We start from the raw sequence: 19,624 nt of genomic DNA, 5'->3' as shown, positions 1-19,624 counted from the left end.
AATATTATATACACTACCTAAGATTCACAAAAATCTCCATGCCCCCCCAGGCAGACCAATTGTGTCGGGGAGGGGTTCAATTTTTAATAATATTGCAATCTTCCTTGACAAAATCCTGAGAGAATATGTTTTGAAGGCCTCGTCTTACATTAAAGATACAACAGATTTTTTACATAAATTACAACTGATTGAGGCCAGTGGTCCTATATTACTTGTATCATTTGATATTGTATCTTTATATACTAGCATTGAACACAATAGAGGTTTAAGGGCAATAGAGAAATGTCTCGCCAGCACCGGATGTGACCCAGGGTGTAGACGCTTCATCCTCCAGCTGTTGGAGCTGGTACTAAGGAAGAATTATTTTCTCTTTGGTGACCAGTTCTATTTACAGCTAAGGGGGACGGTGATGGGGTCCAATGTGGCCCCAACGTATGCGAACATCTTCATGTCCACCTTTGAGGGGGAGTATGTCTACACCTCCCCCCATATGGGTCACATCCGCTGCTGGTGGAGATTTATTGATGACATTTTTGTCATATGGGAAGGTGATAGGTTGGGTCTTGATCAGTTTTTGTTAGAACTTAACACTCACATTCCAGCTCTTCAATTTACCATGGTTTGTTCTGATCGAGAATTACAATTTTTGGACACTTTGGTACAATGGAAAGACGGAGTATTTTCCACAGATTTATTTGTGAAACCCACAGACAGAAATAATCTCCTTTTATATAGTAGTAACCATCCTAGACACATGATTGAGTCGTTACCATGGAGTCAATTATTGAGGGTAGATAGGATTGTGTCAGATACTACACAGAAACAAATTAGGTTGACTCAGATGTGTAATAAATTTAAGAAGAGAGGTTATCCTAGGAAGCTTGTACAGCAACATAAGGATAGACTAGACAATGGTTTGGAATCTAATATTAAGGGTGTACAAGTTGAACGTATACCATTCATATCAACTTTTGGTAATTTGAGTGGTCGCATAGGTAATATTCTGCGAAAGAATTGGCCTATAGTGTCCAAGGGACATAATGAGATTGACACGTTGAGAATACCACCTATTATGTCATATCGGAGGACTAAGAATATCAGAGACACATTGGTTAAGTCAGACGTGGGTAGTAGAAAGAAAAATACACAATTACTACTTTGCCCCCCCAAAAATGGTAATTTTCCCTGTCTGAATTGCTGTAATTGCAATAATATAGTGAAAGGGAATAGTTTTCAGCATCCACATACGGGGAGGGTCTTTAATATCAGACACAGATTTACGTGCAATTCAGATTTTGTTGTGTATATGATCACATGTCCTTGCTCATTGATTTACATAGGAGAGACAACTATGCCTATTAAATTGAGAATTAATAAGCATAAAAGTACAATCAGAAAGAAAATGATGGAACTTCCATTACCAAGGCATTTTATTGAAAAGAATCATCAGTTAAATCAATTGAGATTTAGGGTAATAGATTGTGTCCCGATACTCAGGAGGGGAGGGGATAGACAGAAGCTATTGAAAAAGAGAGAATTACGTTGGATCTTTGAGTTAGATTCCCTATACCCCAAAGGTTTGAATCTAGAGTACAAGATAATTCCTGGACTCTGAAATCCCATTGCTGTTTTTAACATTTTTTTAATTTTAATATTGTACACTTGATGGGTGATTTCTGACACATTGTGTAGCATCTATTTTTTCATCGTCTTGTATTCCTGAGGGTCTTGATACTTTTGGAATATTTCTTGCAGATTTGAGCATGTTCATGATGGAGGTTTTTTCACCACACGCCAGCGGATTTATGATCAGAACGAAGATTATAGCGGTTCCTCTCATATTGGCATCCATCTGTATATATATTTTTTATGTAATGTTTTTGAGTATAGAGGTTTTTTGATTGGGTGGGCTATGGTTGATGTTCTATCATCATTATATAAATCTCGTGTTCTGTGCGGTATAGGTGTCCGACATGATTTGTCGGACAGATATTACGAGCATTCCCTAGAAAGTCTTTTAATCACTTTTAGTGATTCGATTTATGTAGGCGAATTAACACTAAAGAGTATTTGATGACACTAACTTTTAGTGATTGATATCATGTAGTAATATGAACCTGATCCCTTCTCCCTCTGTCTGCCCTGTTCACATGTGACTTAACATCACGGAGTGAAGGCGTTTTTATCATCATTATATAAATCTCGTGTTTTGTGCGGTATAATTGTCCCACATGATTTGTCGGACAGTAGTTACAAGCATTCCCTAGAAAGTTTTTGAATCACTTTGGTGATCCGATTTATGTAGGCGGTTTAACACTAAATAATATTTGATGACATTAACTCCTAGGGATTGATATCATGTAGTAATATGAACCTGATCCCTTTTCCCTCCGTCTGCCCTGTTCACATGTGACTTAAACAGAGTGAAGGCGTTTTTAATTATTGAATTAATTTTGCCTCATAATATACAGATATGGAGCTGCAGTATGATGGATTCTTGTTATGACTGAGGATGTCTTATATTTAACTTCTAGTGATTGATATCATGAAGTAATATGAACCTGATCCTTTCTCCCTCCCTCTGCCCTGTTCACATGTGACTTATACAGAGTGAAGGCGTTTTTAATTATTGAAGTAATTTTGCCTCGAAATATACAGATATGGAGCTGCAGTATGATGGATTCCTGTTATGATTGAGGATGTCGTATATTTATACATACTTTGATTACTATCTTTGATCGAACGCTGGTTTTTATTTTATTTTTTTCACAGCAGAGATGATTGATTGCTGAGCATGCACAGTAGAGCTCTGTGATTGCAGCTGGAACTTGGAGTGTGGTGAACTTTCCTCCTTCACTTTTCTATTGTAATAACAATGATTGATATATTATTGATGATGATGTATTAAAGATGTATTACACATTGTAGTTTTGCACGTTTTTGAAGATTATATAACTATTTGATGTATGTCATTAAGACTAATGTATGCTTCACCTGGGAGACCAGATTCACGATGTTCACTGGTTGGAATGGGCCATGTGATCATTTGTATTCACCCATTTATAACGATGTTTTTAGACATGATGTTAGGCTTGAGAAAGACCCTTCACTCACTATGGGTCGAAACGTTGCTTGTCGTTTGTGGATGTCTTGACAATAAAACCACTTTGATTTGAAGACGTGTGCTGTTGTCCTACTACTTCTTTGGATATATATCCTGTGGATATGTCATAAATGTCCTTCATGGGAAGACCCCAATAAATGTCACGGTTGCTATTGACCGCGGCACTTAACTAGTTAAACAGCCAGGAACAGCACCATTGCTGTTCCTGGCTATTAGAGCAGCGTGTGAGCTGTAAAACACAGCTGACACCTGCAGTGTATGGAGCGAGCTAAGCGAGCTCCAAAAATCATCCCCTTTCCACTCCATGATGCTGCCGGATCCCTTGACTGCCGACTATAAGACAAAGGGACTTTTTAGCAAGATTTATTCTCGCTAAAAACTGCGTCTTATAGTCCGAAAAATATGGTAGTTGCTCTTAATTACATGTATGTAAAAATGCTAGCAAATCTTAGGCTATGTTCACACGCACAATTATTAACGGCTGACAATTACGGAGCTATTTTCAAGGGAAAACAGCCTCTGATATTCAGCGGTTTTTGAAGCAGAAAAAGGTTTTTGAGGCTTTTTTTAAACCGTTTTAGGAGCTGTTTTTCCATTGACCCTATCAAAAACTGCTCAAGAAGTGACATGCTCCTTTTTACGCGGCATCTTTTTACGTGCTGTTTTTTAAAACAGCAGCTTAAAAAAACACCCTGTCTCAAGTAAACGCCCGTTTTTCCAATGATTTCAATGGGGAGCTGTTTGTTGGCATTTCACTGGCGTTTTTCAAGGCATATTTAGAGGCATTTACACTGCGAAATACTCCTGAAAACATTGCATGTGAACATACCCTAAAAGGCCATGTGTCACACTACCACTCTAACTTGGATCCCTGGCTAAGGTTTTAGATTATTTTCACATTGCGTAATTTGGAGAATGGAAAAAAAATTACCCATAATACATGTCAGAAACAGACACTTCTTTAAAGCTGTTTTTAAATAATACATGTATTTTTTTTTTTTTTACATGTTTTTGTATGCCTCATTTTAATGTTTTTTTTTGCCTCCCATTAAATTTCATGGAATATAGGACGTGTAAAACAAGATAAGAATTGACATTACCCTTTTCTTTTTACACAACGCATAATTTTGTTACACATGTAAAAAAAAAATGTTTTTGAATTGAAATCAATGCACAGCTTTAAACAGGCAACGTGTATTTTAGCAGTTAAAATGCACCAAAGTACGCGTCAAATTAATGCCGTGTAAACAACACTCTTGATTACATTTCTACTAGCTCCATCACCACATTTTAGATCAAGGACTGGGTATCTCCAGATTTATTCCATAAGGGCTTGTCCACACATAGCGGAATTGCTGCATATTTTCCGTCTGGTAATTGCGGACGGAAAATATGCAGCAGAATACAGTAGCAGCAAAGTGGGTGAGATTTAACAAATCTCATACACATGCGTAAAATTTCCAACCAGAAATTGACCTGCGGTGCGTATTTTTCGTACCGCAGCATGTCAATTCCTGCTCCAGAATGTGGACTGTATTGCTGCGTTTTCCAGAGGAAATGTCACCATCTCCCAGCATTGAGAAAAATGTAGCTAAATCTGCACCATTTTCAGCTGTAAAAAAATGCAGGAAATGGTGCGTTTTTTCCCCAGCGGAATTTATGCTACTTTCTGCTAAATTATGGCAGAAATTTTCTGTAGCAATTCTGTTTACGTGTGGACAAGCCCTTAGGCTGGATTCACACGAACGTGGCGTTTTTGCGGACGCAAAAACGCAGCGTTTTGCGCGCGCAAAAATCACTTGCTAGCTCCGTGTGTCATCCGTGTATGATGCGCGGCTGCGTGATTTTCGCGCAGCCGCCATCATAGAGATGAGGCTAGCCGACGCCCGTCACTGTCCAAGGTGCTGAAAGAGCTAACTGATCGGCAGTAAATCTTTCAGCACCCTCGACAGTGAATTCCGATCACCATATCTAGCAACCTGTTAAAAAAAAAAGAAAAAGTTCGTACTTACTGAGAACTTCCCGGCCGTTGCCTTGGTGACGCATCCTTGGTGACGCGCCTCTCTTGACATCTGGCCCCACCTCCCTGGATGACGCGGCAGTCCATGTGACCGCTGCAGCCTGTGCTTGGCCTGTGATTGGCTGCAGCTGTCACTTGGACTGAATTGTCATCCCGGGAGGTCAGACTGGAGGAAGAAGCCGGGAGTTATCGGTAAGTTAGAACTTTTTTTTTTTAACACGTTCATGTATATTGTGATCGGAAGTCACTGTCCAGGGTGCTGAAACAGTTTAAGGGCATGCCCCCACGTGGCGGATTTTCTCCGCAAGTGTCCGCATCAATGCCGCACATAATCCGCATTGCGGATTACGCTGCGGATCTGCCCAAAATGTGACGTGGTGCTTTTCTGTTTACATTCATCCTTTTGACAGCTGTTGCGCGAATCACGCAGTTCGCACGGAAGTGCTTCCGTGCGGCATGCGTGGTTTTCACGCACCCATTGACTTCAATGGGTGCGTGATGCGTTGAAAACGCTGAATAAACGGACATGTCGTGAGTTTTTTGCAACGGACCAACGCAGCGCAAAACTCACGCACATGTCTGCACGGCCCCATAGACTTATATAAGTCTGTGCAACGCGCGTGAAAATCACGCGCGTTGCACGCGCGTATTTCCCGTTCGTCTGAATAAAGCCTTAATGTAATTCAACCGATTGTACACCTGTACCTTTCTTCCCTCTTAAATAATATTTATTTTTGTTATCTTTTAGTCTGTTGAGATTAATTATCCTTTAAATTTTTAAACGTTTCTGTTTCCCTAAATTTATTTTAAGCTTTACAAGGTTTCACACGAAATTCATACAGTCAATGTTTTTTTTTTAATGAAAAAAGTTTTTGCGCTGATTTTTTATGTCGGTGCTCCAATTTTCTGATATTAACCCCTTCCCGCCGCAGCCCTTTTTCAGATTTTCATTTTAGTTTTTTCCTCCCCACCTTCCAAAAGCCATAACGTCTTTATTTTTCCGTCGATGTAGTACTATGAGGGCTTGATTTTTGGGGGGCGAGTTGTAGTTTTTTGGAGCACCATTTATTTTGCCATATAATGTACTAGGAAACGGGAAAAAAATTATTTGTGTGGTAGAAAATGAAAAAAACAGCGATTCCTCCATGGTTTTTTGCACGCCGTTTTTACGGAATTCACTGTGCAATTAAAACAACAGGTTCATTTTATTCTGTGGGTCAATACGATTACGCCGATTCCAAATATATATAGTTTTTTCTATATTTTACTACTTTTACAAGTAAAAACCTAAGTGTAAAAAAGAAAATTTATTTTGTGTCGCCAAATTCCGAGACCACAACTTTTTTATTTTTCTGTCGATTAAGTGGTATGAGGCCTTATTTTTTGCAGGATAAGCTGTAGTTTTTAATAATATCATTTTGGTGTACATACGACGTTTTGATCACTTTTTATTTCATTTTTTGTAGGAGATGAGGTGACCAAAAAATAGCCATTCTGGCGTTTTACAATTTTTTATTTTTACGGCGTTCACCGTGCGGGTTAAATAATGATATATTGTAATAGTTCAGACTTTTACGGACGCAGTGATACCAATTATGTTTATTTATTTAATTTTTTACTATGTTCTAGGGGGAAAATGGGAAAAGGTTTTTTTTTTAACTTTTAATATTTATTTATTTTTTGACACAAAAAAAAACTTTATTTAACTCATTTTTACTTTTTTTATTAGTCCCCCTAGGTAACTGCAACCAGCGATCGTTACATCGCTTGCACGATATACTGCAATACTAATGTATTGCAGTATATCATGATTCTGACAGGCATCTATGAAGCCCTGCCGGAGGCAGGTCTTAATAGGTGAACAAAGATGGCGGACCTGGAGGCCTTCATTATGCTCCCAGGCAGCCATAGCAACCATTGCCCCCCGCGATTGCATTGTGGGGGGCGCAATGAGCTGTTAGAGGGGGTCACCCCCCTCTTTCTAACGATTTAAATGCTGCGGTCGTTATTAACCGTAGCATTTAACGAGTTAAACGAGCGTGATCGCGCTCGAGTGCAATGCCGCTCGTTACTCTGAAGTGTCGGCTGTAACAAACAGCCGACACCGGCATCGTATGGAGCGAGTTGACTCTGTGAGCCCGCTCCATGGTTCCCCTACCCGACTTTGGCGTATGGATACGTCAAATGTCGGGAAGGGGTTAAAGCCACGTTCACACATGGCAGAATTTTTCCGCTGCAAATGTTGGTGCAGATTTGGGGCAATTACACAATGAATCTGCACCAACATTTGCATACTTGACAGGTGATACAGACGTTGCAGATATCACAGCGGACTTGCCACAGATTTCGGTTTTTGCATTGCAAAGGCTGAAATCCGCAGTGAAATTCCGCTTCTTCTCCACAACAATAATGAGCATGCTGAGGAGGGAAAATTCACAGTAATTTTCAGCAACGTCTGAACTAAGTTTTCTAAACATATATAGAAACAAATGTAAAAAACGGCTGCTGCAGAATTCCACTGTGGACTGTCCTCAGCGGAACTCAACAGCAATTCCGCCATGTCTGAACGTGGCCTTAGACTTCTTTTTACTAATCGTCTTGTACTTTTATATTTGTACTTACTGATGATATCTCGAACTATTGTTCTTTAATAAACCCAATAAAAATGTATTGTTTAAAGAAAAAAACAAGAAACCCAGGCAGAAAACTGGACACACTGTGCTGCAAACTTCTACAGGGAGTTAATTTGTAACACCATCACAGTTTCACGTGCAAAACAAAAGAAATTTCCTGTACCCTCTGGACATTTACTAGTTCACTCATCAAATCCTTTCCTGTGTTCTCTGGATAAAGGGAGTGCAATACCCTGTTTTGTAAGCACAGATGAACAAAAGCCTTGTAATATACAATAAAAAGAACTGTCAGTTACTAACTATACATTTTCCCTACTAGACAAAAAAAAGGTCAAAGCCAACCTCAATTTATGCACATTCCAGCAATAGAAGTTCAATATAAAAACTCCTCTTCCATCGCAGACTAATGCAACAATCTGCCTTGTACTAAACTCCAGATAACATGGGAAAGGTAAGTGGATCTAAATAGAACTCATAATTTATGTGCAAATATGGGAAACCCAGGTGAGGATTGATACATATCATTTATTATATAGAATTTTTATATATTATTATTTCATTATAGTTTTCAAAATTAAATTATAGATTAAAGTATCCACAATATGAATGTTGATCATGTTTTATCACTACTAGGGTTTACTAAGAATTTTCAGCCTGTGCTTATAAGAAAGTTAACAGGGGTTTACCAGGATCTTTATTCTATATTGTTCTGGCTGATATTGATAAACAGGTGTCTTTTATCAGCCAACCTATAAGGAATTAGTAGATATCTTAGGGCACGGCCAGACGTGGCGGAATTCCTCCACAACTGTCCGCATCAATGCCGCACAGAATCTGCGTTGCAGATTCTGCTGCGGATCTGCACAAAATGTGCAGTACATTGATGCGGACTAGCTGCTGCGGACTGCGGGAAAAGTGCTTCCCTTCTCCCTATCAGTGCATGATAGAGAGAAGGGACAGCACTTTCCCTAGTGAAAGTAAACGATTTTCATACTTACCGGCCGTTGTCTTGGTGACGCGTCCCTCTTTCGGCATCCAGCCCGACCTCCCTGGATGACGCGCCAGTCCATGTGACCGCTGCAGCCTGTGCTTGGCCTGTGATTGGCTGCAGCCGTCACTTACACTGAAACGTCATCCTGGGAGGCCGGACTGGAGACAGACGCAGGGAGTTCTCGGTAAGTATGAACTTATATGTTTTTTTACAGATACATGTATATTGAGATCGGTAGTCACTGTCCCGGGTGCAGAAACAGTTACTGCCGATCGCTTAACTCTTTCAGCACCCTGGACAGTGACTATTTACAGACGTCTCCTAGCAATGCTCCCGTCATTACGGGAGCCCCATTGACTTCCTCAGTCTGGCTGTAGACCTAGAAATACATAGGTCCAGCCAGAATGAAGAAATGTCATGGTAGTAAAACCAATACGCTCCGCAGCACACATAAGATCTGCGGACTTCATTGCGGAATTTTGACTCTCCATTGAAGTCAATGGAGAAATTCCGCCATGAGTCCGCCACTGCTCCGCAACAGACAGAGCATGCTGCGGACACCAAATTCCGCTCCGCAGCCTATGCTCCGCAGCGGAATTTTACGCCTCGTCTAAACGAACACTGCTAAATTAAAGTGTAAGTCAATGGACAAACGGCACCGCTGCGGATTAACGCTGCGGAGTGTCCGCAGCGGAATTTAAGTGAAATTCCGCCACGTGTGAACCCAGCCTTACAGTCATGAGTATGTGTTGGATACTTAATTGTAAACTTATTATAAAAAGAAAATGATTTGGCTAAAATTGTATAATGTTTTATATTACTTTACAAGGAGGGTTTCTAAATACAAGTAATGGGTACACAGAACCTTTGCTTGTGCACATAGTCCTTGTAAACAGGGACATGAGCGTCTGTAGTCGCAGCTCCCAATATTTGGTATTGGAGGCCAAATTGCAGCAGAGAATATATTACAAAATGTAAACATTTACTGTACGCACTTTATGTGCCAACCCAGGGAATCCGGCTCTAGTCTGTAACTCTTGAAGAATAAGCTACAAATGTTAGTATTTAAACAATTGCTGGACCAAATTTTGATTTTGCCATTGATATACCTAGTGTGTGACACTGTAATATTAACCCCTAAAACACGTGCTATTTTGGACCTCAATGACTAGTACAATGAATGCGATTTTTTTTTTTTTTTTTTTTTTTTTTTTTTGCATTTACCGTTTAAACGGCCATAACTTTTTATTTTTTTTCGGGGTACTAAGCTGAATTTGATTTAAACAGCATTGGTTTTTTTTTCACTGCACATTTCCCTTATGACTGGATCTGCCTTAGCAGCCCCAGTTAGGGCATGACCACACATGGCGGAATTCCTCCGCAACTGTCCGCATCAATGCCGCACAGAAACTGCGTTGCAGATTCTGCAGCGGATCTGCACAAAATGTGCAGAAAATTGATGCGGACTGGCCGCTGCGGACTGCAGGAAAAGTGCTTCTCTTCTCCCTATTCAGTGCAGGATAGAGAGAAGGGACAGCACTTTCCCTAGTGAAAGTCAAAGAAATTCATACTTACCGCCCGTTGTCTTGGTGACGCGTCCCTCTTTCGGCATCCGGCCCGACCTCCCTGGATGACGCTCCAGTCCATGTGACCGCTGCAGCCTGTGCTTGGCCTGTGATTGGCTGCAGCCGTCACTTACACTGAAACGTCATCCTGGGAGGCCGGACTGGAGACAGACGCAGGGAGTTCTCGGTAAGTATGAACTTATATATTTTTTTACAGATACATGTATATTGAGATCGGTAGTCACTGTCCCGGGTGCAGAAACAGTTACTGCCGATCGCGTAACTCTTTCAGCACCCTGGACAGTGACTATTTACAGACGTCTCCTAGCAACGCTCCCGTCATTACGGGAGCCCCATTGACTTCTTCAGTCTGGCTGTAGACCTAGAAATACATAGGTCCAGCCAGAATGAAGAAATGTCATGGTAGTAAAAACAATACGCTCCGCAGCACACATAAGATCTGCGGACTTCATTGCGGAATTTTGACTCTCCATTGAAGTCAATGGAGAAATTCCGCCATGAGTCCGCAACCAGTCCGCCACTGCTCCGCAACAGACAGAGCATGCTGCGGACACCAAATTCCGCTCCGCAGCCTATGCTCCGCAGCGGAATTGTACGCATCGTGTAAACGAACACTGCTAAATTAAAGTGAAAGTCAATGGAGAAACGGCTCCGCTGCGGATTAACGCTGCGGAGTGTCCGCAGCGGAATTTAAGTGAAATTCCGCCATGTGTGAACCCGCCCTTACAGGGGGAACAGTCCTGACAAATGGCAATCTTGCTGCTGTCTCCATCGACTACACATCACTCAGTGTTGTGCACTATATGTAATGATCTTGCAACAGTATTCAGAGAGTATTCAGGTTTCTATGTCAGTGCCCGGCTGTCTCTAACAGCCAGGCGTCTGACCACTGTCTGCATGATTTTTTTACAACCGTTTTTTTAACAGCGATGAAAAAACCTGACATTCTAGAATATTGCCCCCTAATGACAAGGGGTTGATAAATAGTTGGTTAGGAATGAATAAATAGGTGTATTGTTGGTCAGGGATGAATAAATAATAATAGTTGTTGAAGTAGTAGTTTCTGACACTTGATGTAGTTATATTTGCAAAAATTCTTGAAGGCATTTAAATATCATCTCTTTTAAAGCCTCTTTCACATCATATTCAGGTGGTCCACTTATCTGTATGTCTTTTTAAGCAATGCACTCAATTTAGAAGGAGAAGAGATTTAGGAAACAACCTAAGGCAATTTTAAGAAATGTAAATAGCCTTCGGGTGCTCTTGGTTTTGTCGGAAGAATACTGACTAAAGACGGAGCTTTAGTTCAACAATTTTTGAATAGCTAATAGAATGTAGACAGAAAATTTTAAATGTGCTTCACCCCTTAAGGACATGGCTAATTTTGGCCTAGAGGACGGGACAATTTTTTATATTTCCCTCTATGCATCCCGACGCTCATAACTTTTGTATTTTTTGTACAACGCAGCTGTATAAGACTTTGTTTTTTGCAAGATGAGTTGTAACTTATGTAGGTGCTATTTTTTAGGACATTTTTTTTTAAATTTATCATTACTTTTTATTTTATTTTAATTTAACTTTTTTTTTTTAATCCCAAAGGGGGACTTTTCATTTGGATTTGATTTTTTTACTTTAATGTACTGGCATATATCTATATGCCAGTACATTAGCCTGTGTACTGATTGTACACAGGCAGTTGTTAGGGCATACTTTAGTATGCCCTAACAACAGGAAATATGGTCAGACAACCCTGGGGTCCTTCAATGGATCCTGGAATGTCTGGCTATACAAGGTATAGGCCACCTCGATCGCGTCACAGGGATTTCCTGTGACACGATCAAAGGGGGTCCCCTCTTCTCATTTTCACTTTGAATGGTGCAGTCACTTTGATCACAGCATTCATCCTAATGCGGCAAGCACCCGTCGCGCAGGACGAGTATTCTCGACCTGTGTTGGCAACCAGTTAAAGGCTATGTACACTTTTTAATTAAAATTGTGCATTAGTGTGATTGATGTAATTTCATAAATACATTTTATTAAAAATTGTCACTGGACTGTTGCTGTCGCTGTACCTGTCAGTCCCGCGGTATTGACGGATTCAGGTCTTAAAAAAATGATACAGCTGCTCTGTATACAGAATACAAAACGGCTGTATCTCAAAAAGTAGAAAGTAGAATTTTTCATAAAATGTATTTAGGAAGTTGCAGCAATCACACTGATGCACAATTTTATTTAAAAAAAGAAAACGATGTCAAAGGTGTACATAGCCTTTAATACACCAAAATGTGACTCTATTAAGGTGGTTTTACACGTATGTAATATGTCCACATTTTAGGGTCCATTTTACAGCTGCAACACCCTGACCCCGTTAGAGTCTGAGTGTTGTCGCTGTACATGGACCTAATGCCGTGTGAAACTGACCTCACACTACTTTTTCCTGTCATCGATATGTTACAAAATACAAAATTCTCAATTGCTCTTATGATGTGATTGTTCTTATCTGGTATTGTTTTCTCTGCAAGGGTACAGGAGAAACATTTAAATAAAAAAAAATCTACTTTTTTGTTATTTTTTTCTTATTGCAGATAATCTTCTATGAAGATAAAGGCTTTCAAGGCCGCTCTTATGAGTGCAGTGCTGACTGCACTGATCTCTCCTCCTATTTCAGCCGCTGTAACTCCATCCGTGTCGAAAATGGGAACTGGGTGCTCTATGAATATCCAAATTATAAAGGTCATCAGTATTATTTAAGGAGAGGAGAGTACCCTGACTTCCAGCAATGGATGGGATTCAATGACTCTGTCAGGTCTTGCCATTTAACCCCTCAGGTAAATATTTAAAACTCATTAAGATAAAAGCACTGATGAGAAAACTGTTCCCTAGGCTGTGGAGCTCCAGAGGGGCCCACCATTATTAAAAATTGTATTAAAAACAACGGTAGTACAAAATTATGTAATTATTGTCTTGGGATTTCCCTATCAGAACCTCAAAATGAATTCAGATCAGGCCCCAAAATGTATTCAGTCCCCAAACCCCTATATAAATTCAGACCCCAGACGAGACCCTAAAATGAATCCAGATTTCTAAGGGTAGTTAGCAGGTTTCACTTAGGTTTCTACATAGCATACATGGTACCCTTAAGAGTACTTAGAATCTACTCTGACAGTTTTCCATGCTGTTTAAGGGGCTGCCAGGGCACAGGTACCAACCTACATATCTGGTGGACCAGCAGTAATGGCAAACAGTTCTGGGAAAACCTTCCCCATTTGCTTTCTAGGGTCATTGACCATGATATCACCTTTACCCCCTCAGTTTATTTGTTAGGAGAAAAGTGTCAGGGCTTATCGTATCTAATCTACAATCTGGTACAACTTATTTTGATGGCAGCTCATATAGCCCACAAATGGAGGATTCCAATATTATCTTACCATGCAGTGATTCAGTGTAGTCACAATATTATGCTTTTTAAGAAAATGAATGCCATTGTCTTGGACAGATGTAGCACTTCCATGAGGTCTTGACACCCTGGTGGCTATCTTCTATTTTTAATTTGCATATGACTTCTTATAGGGTGTCTTATGAATAGCCATTTTTGTGTTTTTTGGTTTTTATTACTTTTTGTTGTATTTTTATATATGAAATTCCTCTGCAACTGTGTAAACTAATTTTGAATATACTGTTACCACTTTTTTGTCCATTTGTATCGATGTGTATATTTTGATTCTTTTGTTTTATGCGTCATTCAATAAGTATCTTTAAAACTAAAATGAATCGAGGCCCCAGATCAGACCCCACAGTTAATTCAGTGAACTATTTATGCCCACCAGAAGGAGACCACCCACTATGCACAATAATAGAAAGAAGATTAACATTTACAGAAACAAGAGTATAAATAACATGTCAATTTAAGGGCACGTTCAGACGTGGCAGAATTGCTGTTGAATTCCGCTGCCGACAGTCCACAGTGGAATTCTCCAGCGGACATTTTTTACATTTGTATCTATACATTTTGAGGAAAGTTAGTGCAGACGTTGCGGAATACTACGCTGCGGACCATAGGCTGTGGTGCGGAATTTTCAATCCGCAGCATGCACTGTCTGTTGCGGAGAAGCAGTGGAATTTCACTGCGTATTTCAGCCTTTGCAATGCAAAAACTGAAATCTGTGGCAAGTCTGCTGTGATATCTGCAACGTCTGGATTACCTGTCAAATATGCAAATGTTGCTGCAGATTCGTTGCATAATTTCCCCAAATCTGCACCAACATTTGCAGCGGAAAAACTCTGCCACGTCTGAACGTGCCCTTATTATATGGGTCATTATGATTGCGACACTTTCTTTTACTTTAAACACTTTTTTGCTTTTTTAATAAGCATTATTTTACTTTTTATTTTTTTACTCCCACTGGGAGACTTTACAATGTGATCTACTAATTGCTTCTGTTGTGCTTTGGTATTCTAAGCATACCAAAGCATTATTGCCTGGTAGTAATAAACTAATAGGCAATCTGTTAAGCTGGGTTCACACAACCTATTTTCAGACGTAAACGAGGCGTATTATGCCTCGTTTTACGTCTGAAAATAAGGCTACAATACGTCGGTAAACATCTGCCCATTCATTTGAATGGGTTTGTCGACGTACTGTGCAGACGACCTGTCATTTACGCGTCGTCGTTTGACAGCTGTCAAACGACGACGCGTAAAAATACAGCCTCGTCAAAAGAAGTGACACTTCTTTCAGACGTAATTTGAGTCGTTCTTCATTGAACTCAATGAAGCCCAGCTCAAAATTTACGGCTGTCAGAGAAGCCTCGCAAAATGCGAGGAGGAGCAATTACGGCTGAAATGAGGCAGCTGTTTTCTCCTGAAAACAGTCTGTCATTTCAGACGTAAAATCCAGCTACCGTGTGCACATACCCTAACACTGTGCCTATGGCAACCCATCAGCCTCCCGTAATTGCGTCGCTGAGTGCTGATGGGTTGGCAGAGAAAGCCTCCATGCTTAATCACGGTCTGCAACAGGTAAGGCCATGTTAACATATGTTCAGGCTGAAATATACAAGTCTGATTTCAAGAGAAAACAGCCACTGACATACAGGTGTTTTTGGAGCTGATTTTCAAAGTTTTTCTATTTTGAAAGGGTTTTTAGAGCGTATTTTCAAGGTGTTTTTTCTGAAAAATTTTTTGAAGTGTCAGGGTATGTTCACACGGCCTATTTACGGACGTAAATCGGGCGTTTTTGCCCCGAATTACGCCCGAAAATAGCGCCTCAATAGCGCTGACAAACATCTGCCCTTCAAATGACGGCGCGTAAATAGACGCCCGCGTCAAAGAAGTGACCTGTCACTTCTTTGGCCGTAATTGGAGCCGCTATTCATTGACTCCAATGAATAGCAGCGCTAATTACGGCCGTAATTGACGCGCCGTTCTAGCGCCTGCACATGCCGGTACGGCTGAATTTACGGGGATGTTTTCAGGCTGAAACATCCCCGTAATTTCAGCCGTTACGGACCCCCGCCGTGTGAACATACCCTCAATGTTAAAATTGGAAAAACTAGCCTGTAAAACACCTCAAGTAGGAACATATCACTTCTTTTTTAAATTTTTCTATTTTTCTATTTTTACAAGACATTTTTTTTAAAATCAGAAGCGTATAAATTTGCCTCGCATGAGCTACGCAGCATATTTCCCACTCAAATTAACAAGTCACAAGCAGGTGTTAGTTCCCCGTATAGCTCTGATCGGGTGGGTCCTGCCAGTGTACACACGCGATCAGCAGTAGGAGCACGGCTGTTATACACAGCCTGGCTCCTGCCCCAACTGCCTAAATCGAAGCGCGCTCCGATTCAGACAGTTTAACCCATTAGATGCCGCTGTCAATAGCGACAGTGGCATCTAATGTGTTTAAAAGAGGGAGGGAGCTCCCTCTGTCACCTCATCGGTGCCCCCGCAAAGAAATCGCCTGGCGCTGTCGGGTTTCCATGGCAGCCGTGGGCCTAACAATGGCCCCCAGGTCTGCCTTCAGCAATTGCCTATTAGGTTGCCTGTCAGTTTTACACTGACAGGCAATAATGCTTTGGTATACCAAGTATACCACAGGATTATATAAGCGATCAGCAGATAGCATGGTGAACTGCCCTAGTGGGACAAAAACAAAAGTAAAACAGTTAAATAAAATTTATTTAAAAAAAAAATAGATTACAGTAAAAATAAATAGAACCACTTTTTTCCCCAAAAAGTGGTTTTATTAAGTAAAAGTGTAGAAAAAATAACACATACACATGTATGGTATCCCCGCGATTGTAACAACTCAAAGAGTAAAGTTTACACATTAATTAAACCGCCGAGTGAACCGCGTCCAAAAAAAATGCACAAAAAACAATGGCAAAATCCCTTTTTTTCTTCCCATTCCCACCACAAAAAATAAAATAAAAGTTAATCAATAAGTCCCATGCACCCCAAAATACTACCAATGAAAACGACACCTTGTCCCACAAAAAACAAGCCCACATATGGCTACATAGACGGAAAAATAAAAAAGTTACAGCTTTTGAAATGTTGCGATGCAAAAACAAGTAATTGGGTTTTTTAAAAGGGTTTTTATTTTGCAAACGTAGGAAAACATAAAAATTTACAAATTTGGTATCCCCCTAATCGTGCTGACCCATAGAATATAGGTAACATGTTATTTATGCCGCATCGAGAACGGCGTAAATTTGTAACGTGAAAACCCATGCTGGAATAGCTGTTTATTTTCAATTCTTTCCTAAAATAAAGTTAATAAAAGTTAATCAATATATTATAAGCATCCAAAAATAGTGGAATTGAAAAATACTACTCGTCCCACAAAAAACAAGCCCTCATACAGCTATGTCGACGGAATAAAAAAAAGTTACGTCTCTTAGAATGCAACAGTGAAAAACCCAAAAATAATCCTTGCTCATTAACGTGCAAAATAACCTGGTCATTAAGGGGTTAATGGGAAGCTTTTTGCAGGAGTACTTCAAGTGTATTTTGAAGCTTAAAACAAGCATTGTACAGCTGATAATATCCCATGTGAACATGGCCTAAGGGGTTAAATGGCCGGAATGGAAGTTATCATAAAGAGGTTAAAGATAACTTGAACTCTGTTTTAATAAACGTTGTAAAATACCAAGAAGAGGGGGCCTCTAAGATTTAAGAGATCTGGCCAGAAACCTCTTTTATAAATTTTCCCGCAAGACTTTAAAATGACACATGATCAATTAAAAAATTAATATTAGGCCACTCCAGATGTTTGAAAAAAAATTATTCTAAACTAATCGAATTCGGTACGAATTTCCAAAAAGTTTTGCATTCGGCGAAATCCCAAACTTTTGGGGCTCGGCGCACAAATTGGCAAAATGGTGTCCACCAGCTGCTAGTTTACAGATTAAAAAAAGGAAGAGGGAAGAAGAGGAGACAAAAAAAAAGACTGCTGCAGCCAATCACAGTCACATGGGATAAAATGATGTCATCTCAGGAGGCCAGCAGGGACTCCTTGCTACGGGAGACAAAGGGAGATGACTATGGTATTTTTTTAATTTTACGGATGAAAACGCAAGTGCCTCAATTTCCCTGTTTGACTTTCTGATGTTTTTTAGGATTGTATCAAACTTGGATACAGTACTAGAAAACATCAGGGAGTCAGACAGGGCAATTGGGGGATATGCGATTTGCGGAAAATTTATTCGGAACAAATCGAATTGGACTGCCGATTAGACAGGATCGGCACTAAAACAAATTTTGGGAAATTTGCTCATCTCTAATTAAAATATAAGCTGACTGTTTTTCTGTATATAGTCAAATACCACATGTATGATGTATAATGTATATCATAAGGGTACATTTTCCTACTAAAACAAAAATATGTCTTGTTGATGTATATAATATCTAGCGAAAAAGAGTGTTTTACATTTGTAAAAACATTGTATGAATATTTCTTACAGCACCGTGGTCCTTTCATAATTAGAGTCTATGAAAGAGAAGACTTTAAAGGCCAAATGATGGAGTTTACTGAAGATTGTCCCAATGTATTTGAGCAATTCCATTACCGTGACATCAATTCCTGCAACATCCTGGATGGTCAGTGGGTTTTCTATGAAGAACCTAACTTCAGAGGACGTCAATATTACCTTAAACCTGGAGAATACAGGAGATACAGTGACTGGGGTGCCTCAAACTCCAGAGTTGGCTCCTTCAGAAAAGTACAGCATGTCTATTAATTATCTTTAGAATAAAAAAAAAGCACCAATATTTTGTTTTTATAAATAAAATAGAGGTAATTACTTGAACCTGTGTTTCTGTTTTATGTTATATCTCTAGATGCTCAGCCCAAAGTCCAGATACATTTGTGGAAGCTGAATGCTATAATGGGGTAGGATTCACAATGTAAGACTTGTGGGAGAAAACATTAAAGACAATATAACAATACAGTTCAATTATAAAATGATGTGTGCCTGCAGCCACCACTAGTTGGAGCTTAGGAGCCCACTACATATGAATTTATTATTGAGTTCAATAGAATAGCTGTGTGAATTTGTATGCAGTAACGGCCATCACACGGACTCGGTCCGTGAAAACATAAGACATGTACTATTTTACTGCGTGTCATTCATCCCTCCATAGATTCTAGTCTATAGGGGATCCGTGACAATGCATCCCACACAGGTGCACCTCGGACATGAAAAACTCCAGATTTTCACGTCCGAGGTTGCCGACACTCGTCTGAATGAAGCCTTATAGAAGAAAGTTTTTAAGTTTAAGCATTGACCTGTTGCCATATATTGGAGATGTTTATCTCAGAGGAAAAAAATAATGCATCAGATAAATAGGCTTCTGATTAGAGGTGTATTTGAGCAGGTTTCTTGAGGAAATATCTGTGTGTAACATGTAGGGAGGTAAAGAGAGGGAAATGGTTTGAATGCAAAGTATAATAGTTTGAAAATTATTATGCTGATTACATGTCAGTAAAGAGACCGACATAAAGTAAGAGCAGAGGGTGTTTGGTGAGGTAGAGAAATCAGGAATGACAAATCATAAACTGAGGTGCCTATATTATATAGAGATAAGTGACCATGCCAAATCTTACTTCACCTGCAGCTTTACAAATCCAGCCATCTGGCATAATTTGGCAAATCAAATAATAACACCTAGTTTGTTTTATTTTACCTATTGGCTATTTCTAGACTCTTTCTGATGTTTTCTCACTAACAATCCATGTGGCATATCAAATTGGGATGGGTGGGAATGTAG

The 19,624-nt window shown here is 39.8% G+C and overlaps 1 protein-coding gene across 2 annotated transcripts; it reads left to right on the top strand.

Annotated features, from left to right (window-relative positions):
* The first annotated feature begins 8,219 nt into the window (after window positions 1-8,219).
* On the top strand, window positions 8,220-18,594 carry LOC142656333 (gamma-crystallin-3-like). Of its 2 annotated transcripts, none has more exons than XM_075831232.1 (3): window positions 8,220-8,228; window positions 12,940-13,182; window positions 18,319-18,594. In XM_075831232.1, exons 1-3 carry the CDS (start codon window positions 8,220-8,222, stop codon window positions 18,592-18,594), a joined length of 528 nt encoding a protein of 175 aa, XP_075687347.1. The 2 variants fall into 2 exon arrangements, with proteins under 2 accessions (XP_075687347.1, XP_075687346.1); XM_075831231.1 differs by having other exon boundaries at window positions 12,940-13,186; window positions 18,317-18,594.
* The last annotated feature ends 1,030 nt before the right edge of the window (window positions 18,595-19,624 follow it).

This window comes from Rhinoderma darwinii, chromosome 6 (genome assembly GCF_050947455.1).
Source record: "Rhinoderma darwinii isolate aRhiDar2 chromosome 6, aRhiDar2.hap1, whole genome shotgun sequence".
Classification (NCBI taxonomy): domain Eukaryota; kingdom Metazoa; phylum Chordata; class Amphibia; order Anura; family Rhinodermatidae; genus Rhinoderma; species Rhinoderma darwinii.
Note: the sequence above shows the minus strand (reverse complement) of the source record. Positions and strands in the feature narration are given on the sequence as shown.

What these genes read in the sequence shown, in the direction of transcription:
- LOC142656333 (XM_075831231.1), top strand. An exon ending in CCATTTAACCCCTCAGGTAA is followed by an intron (nt 13,187 to 18,316) that starts ATATTTAAAACT and finishes AATATTTCTTAC; the next exon opens with AGCACCGTGGTCCTTTCATA.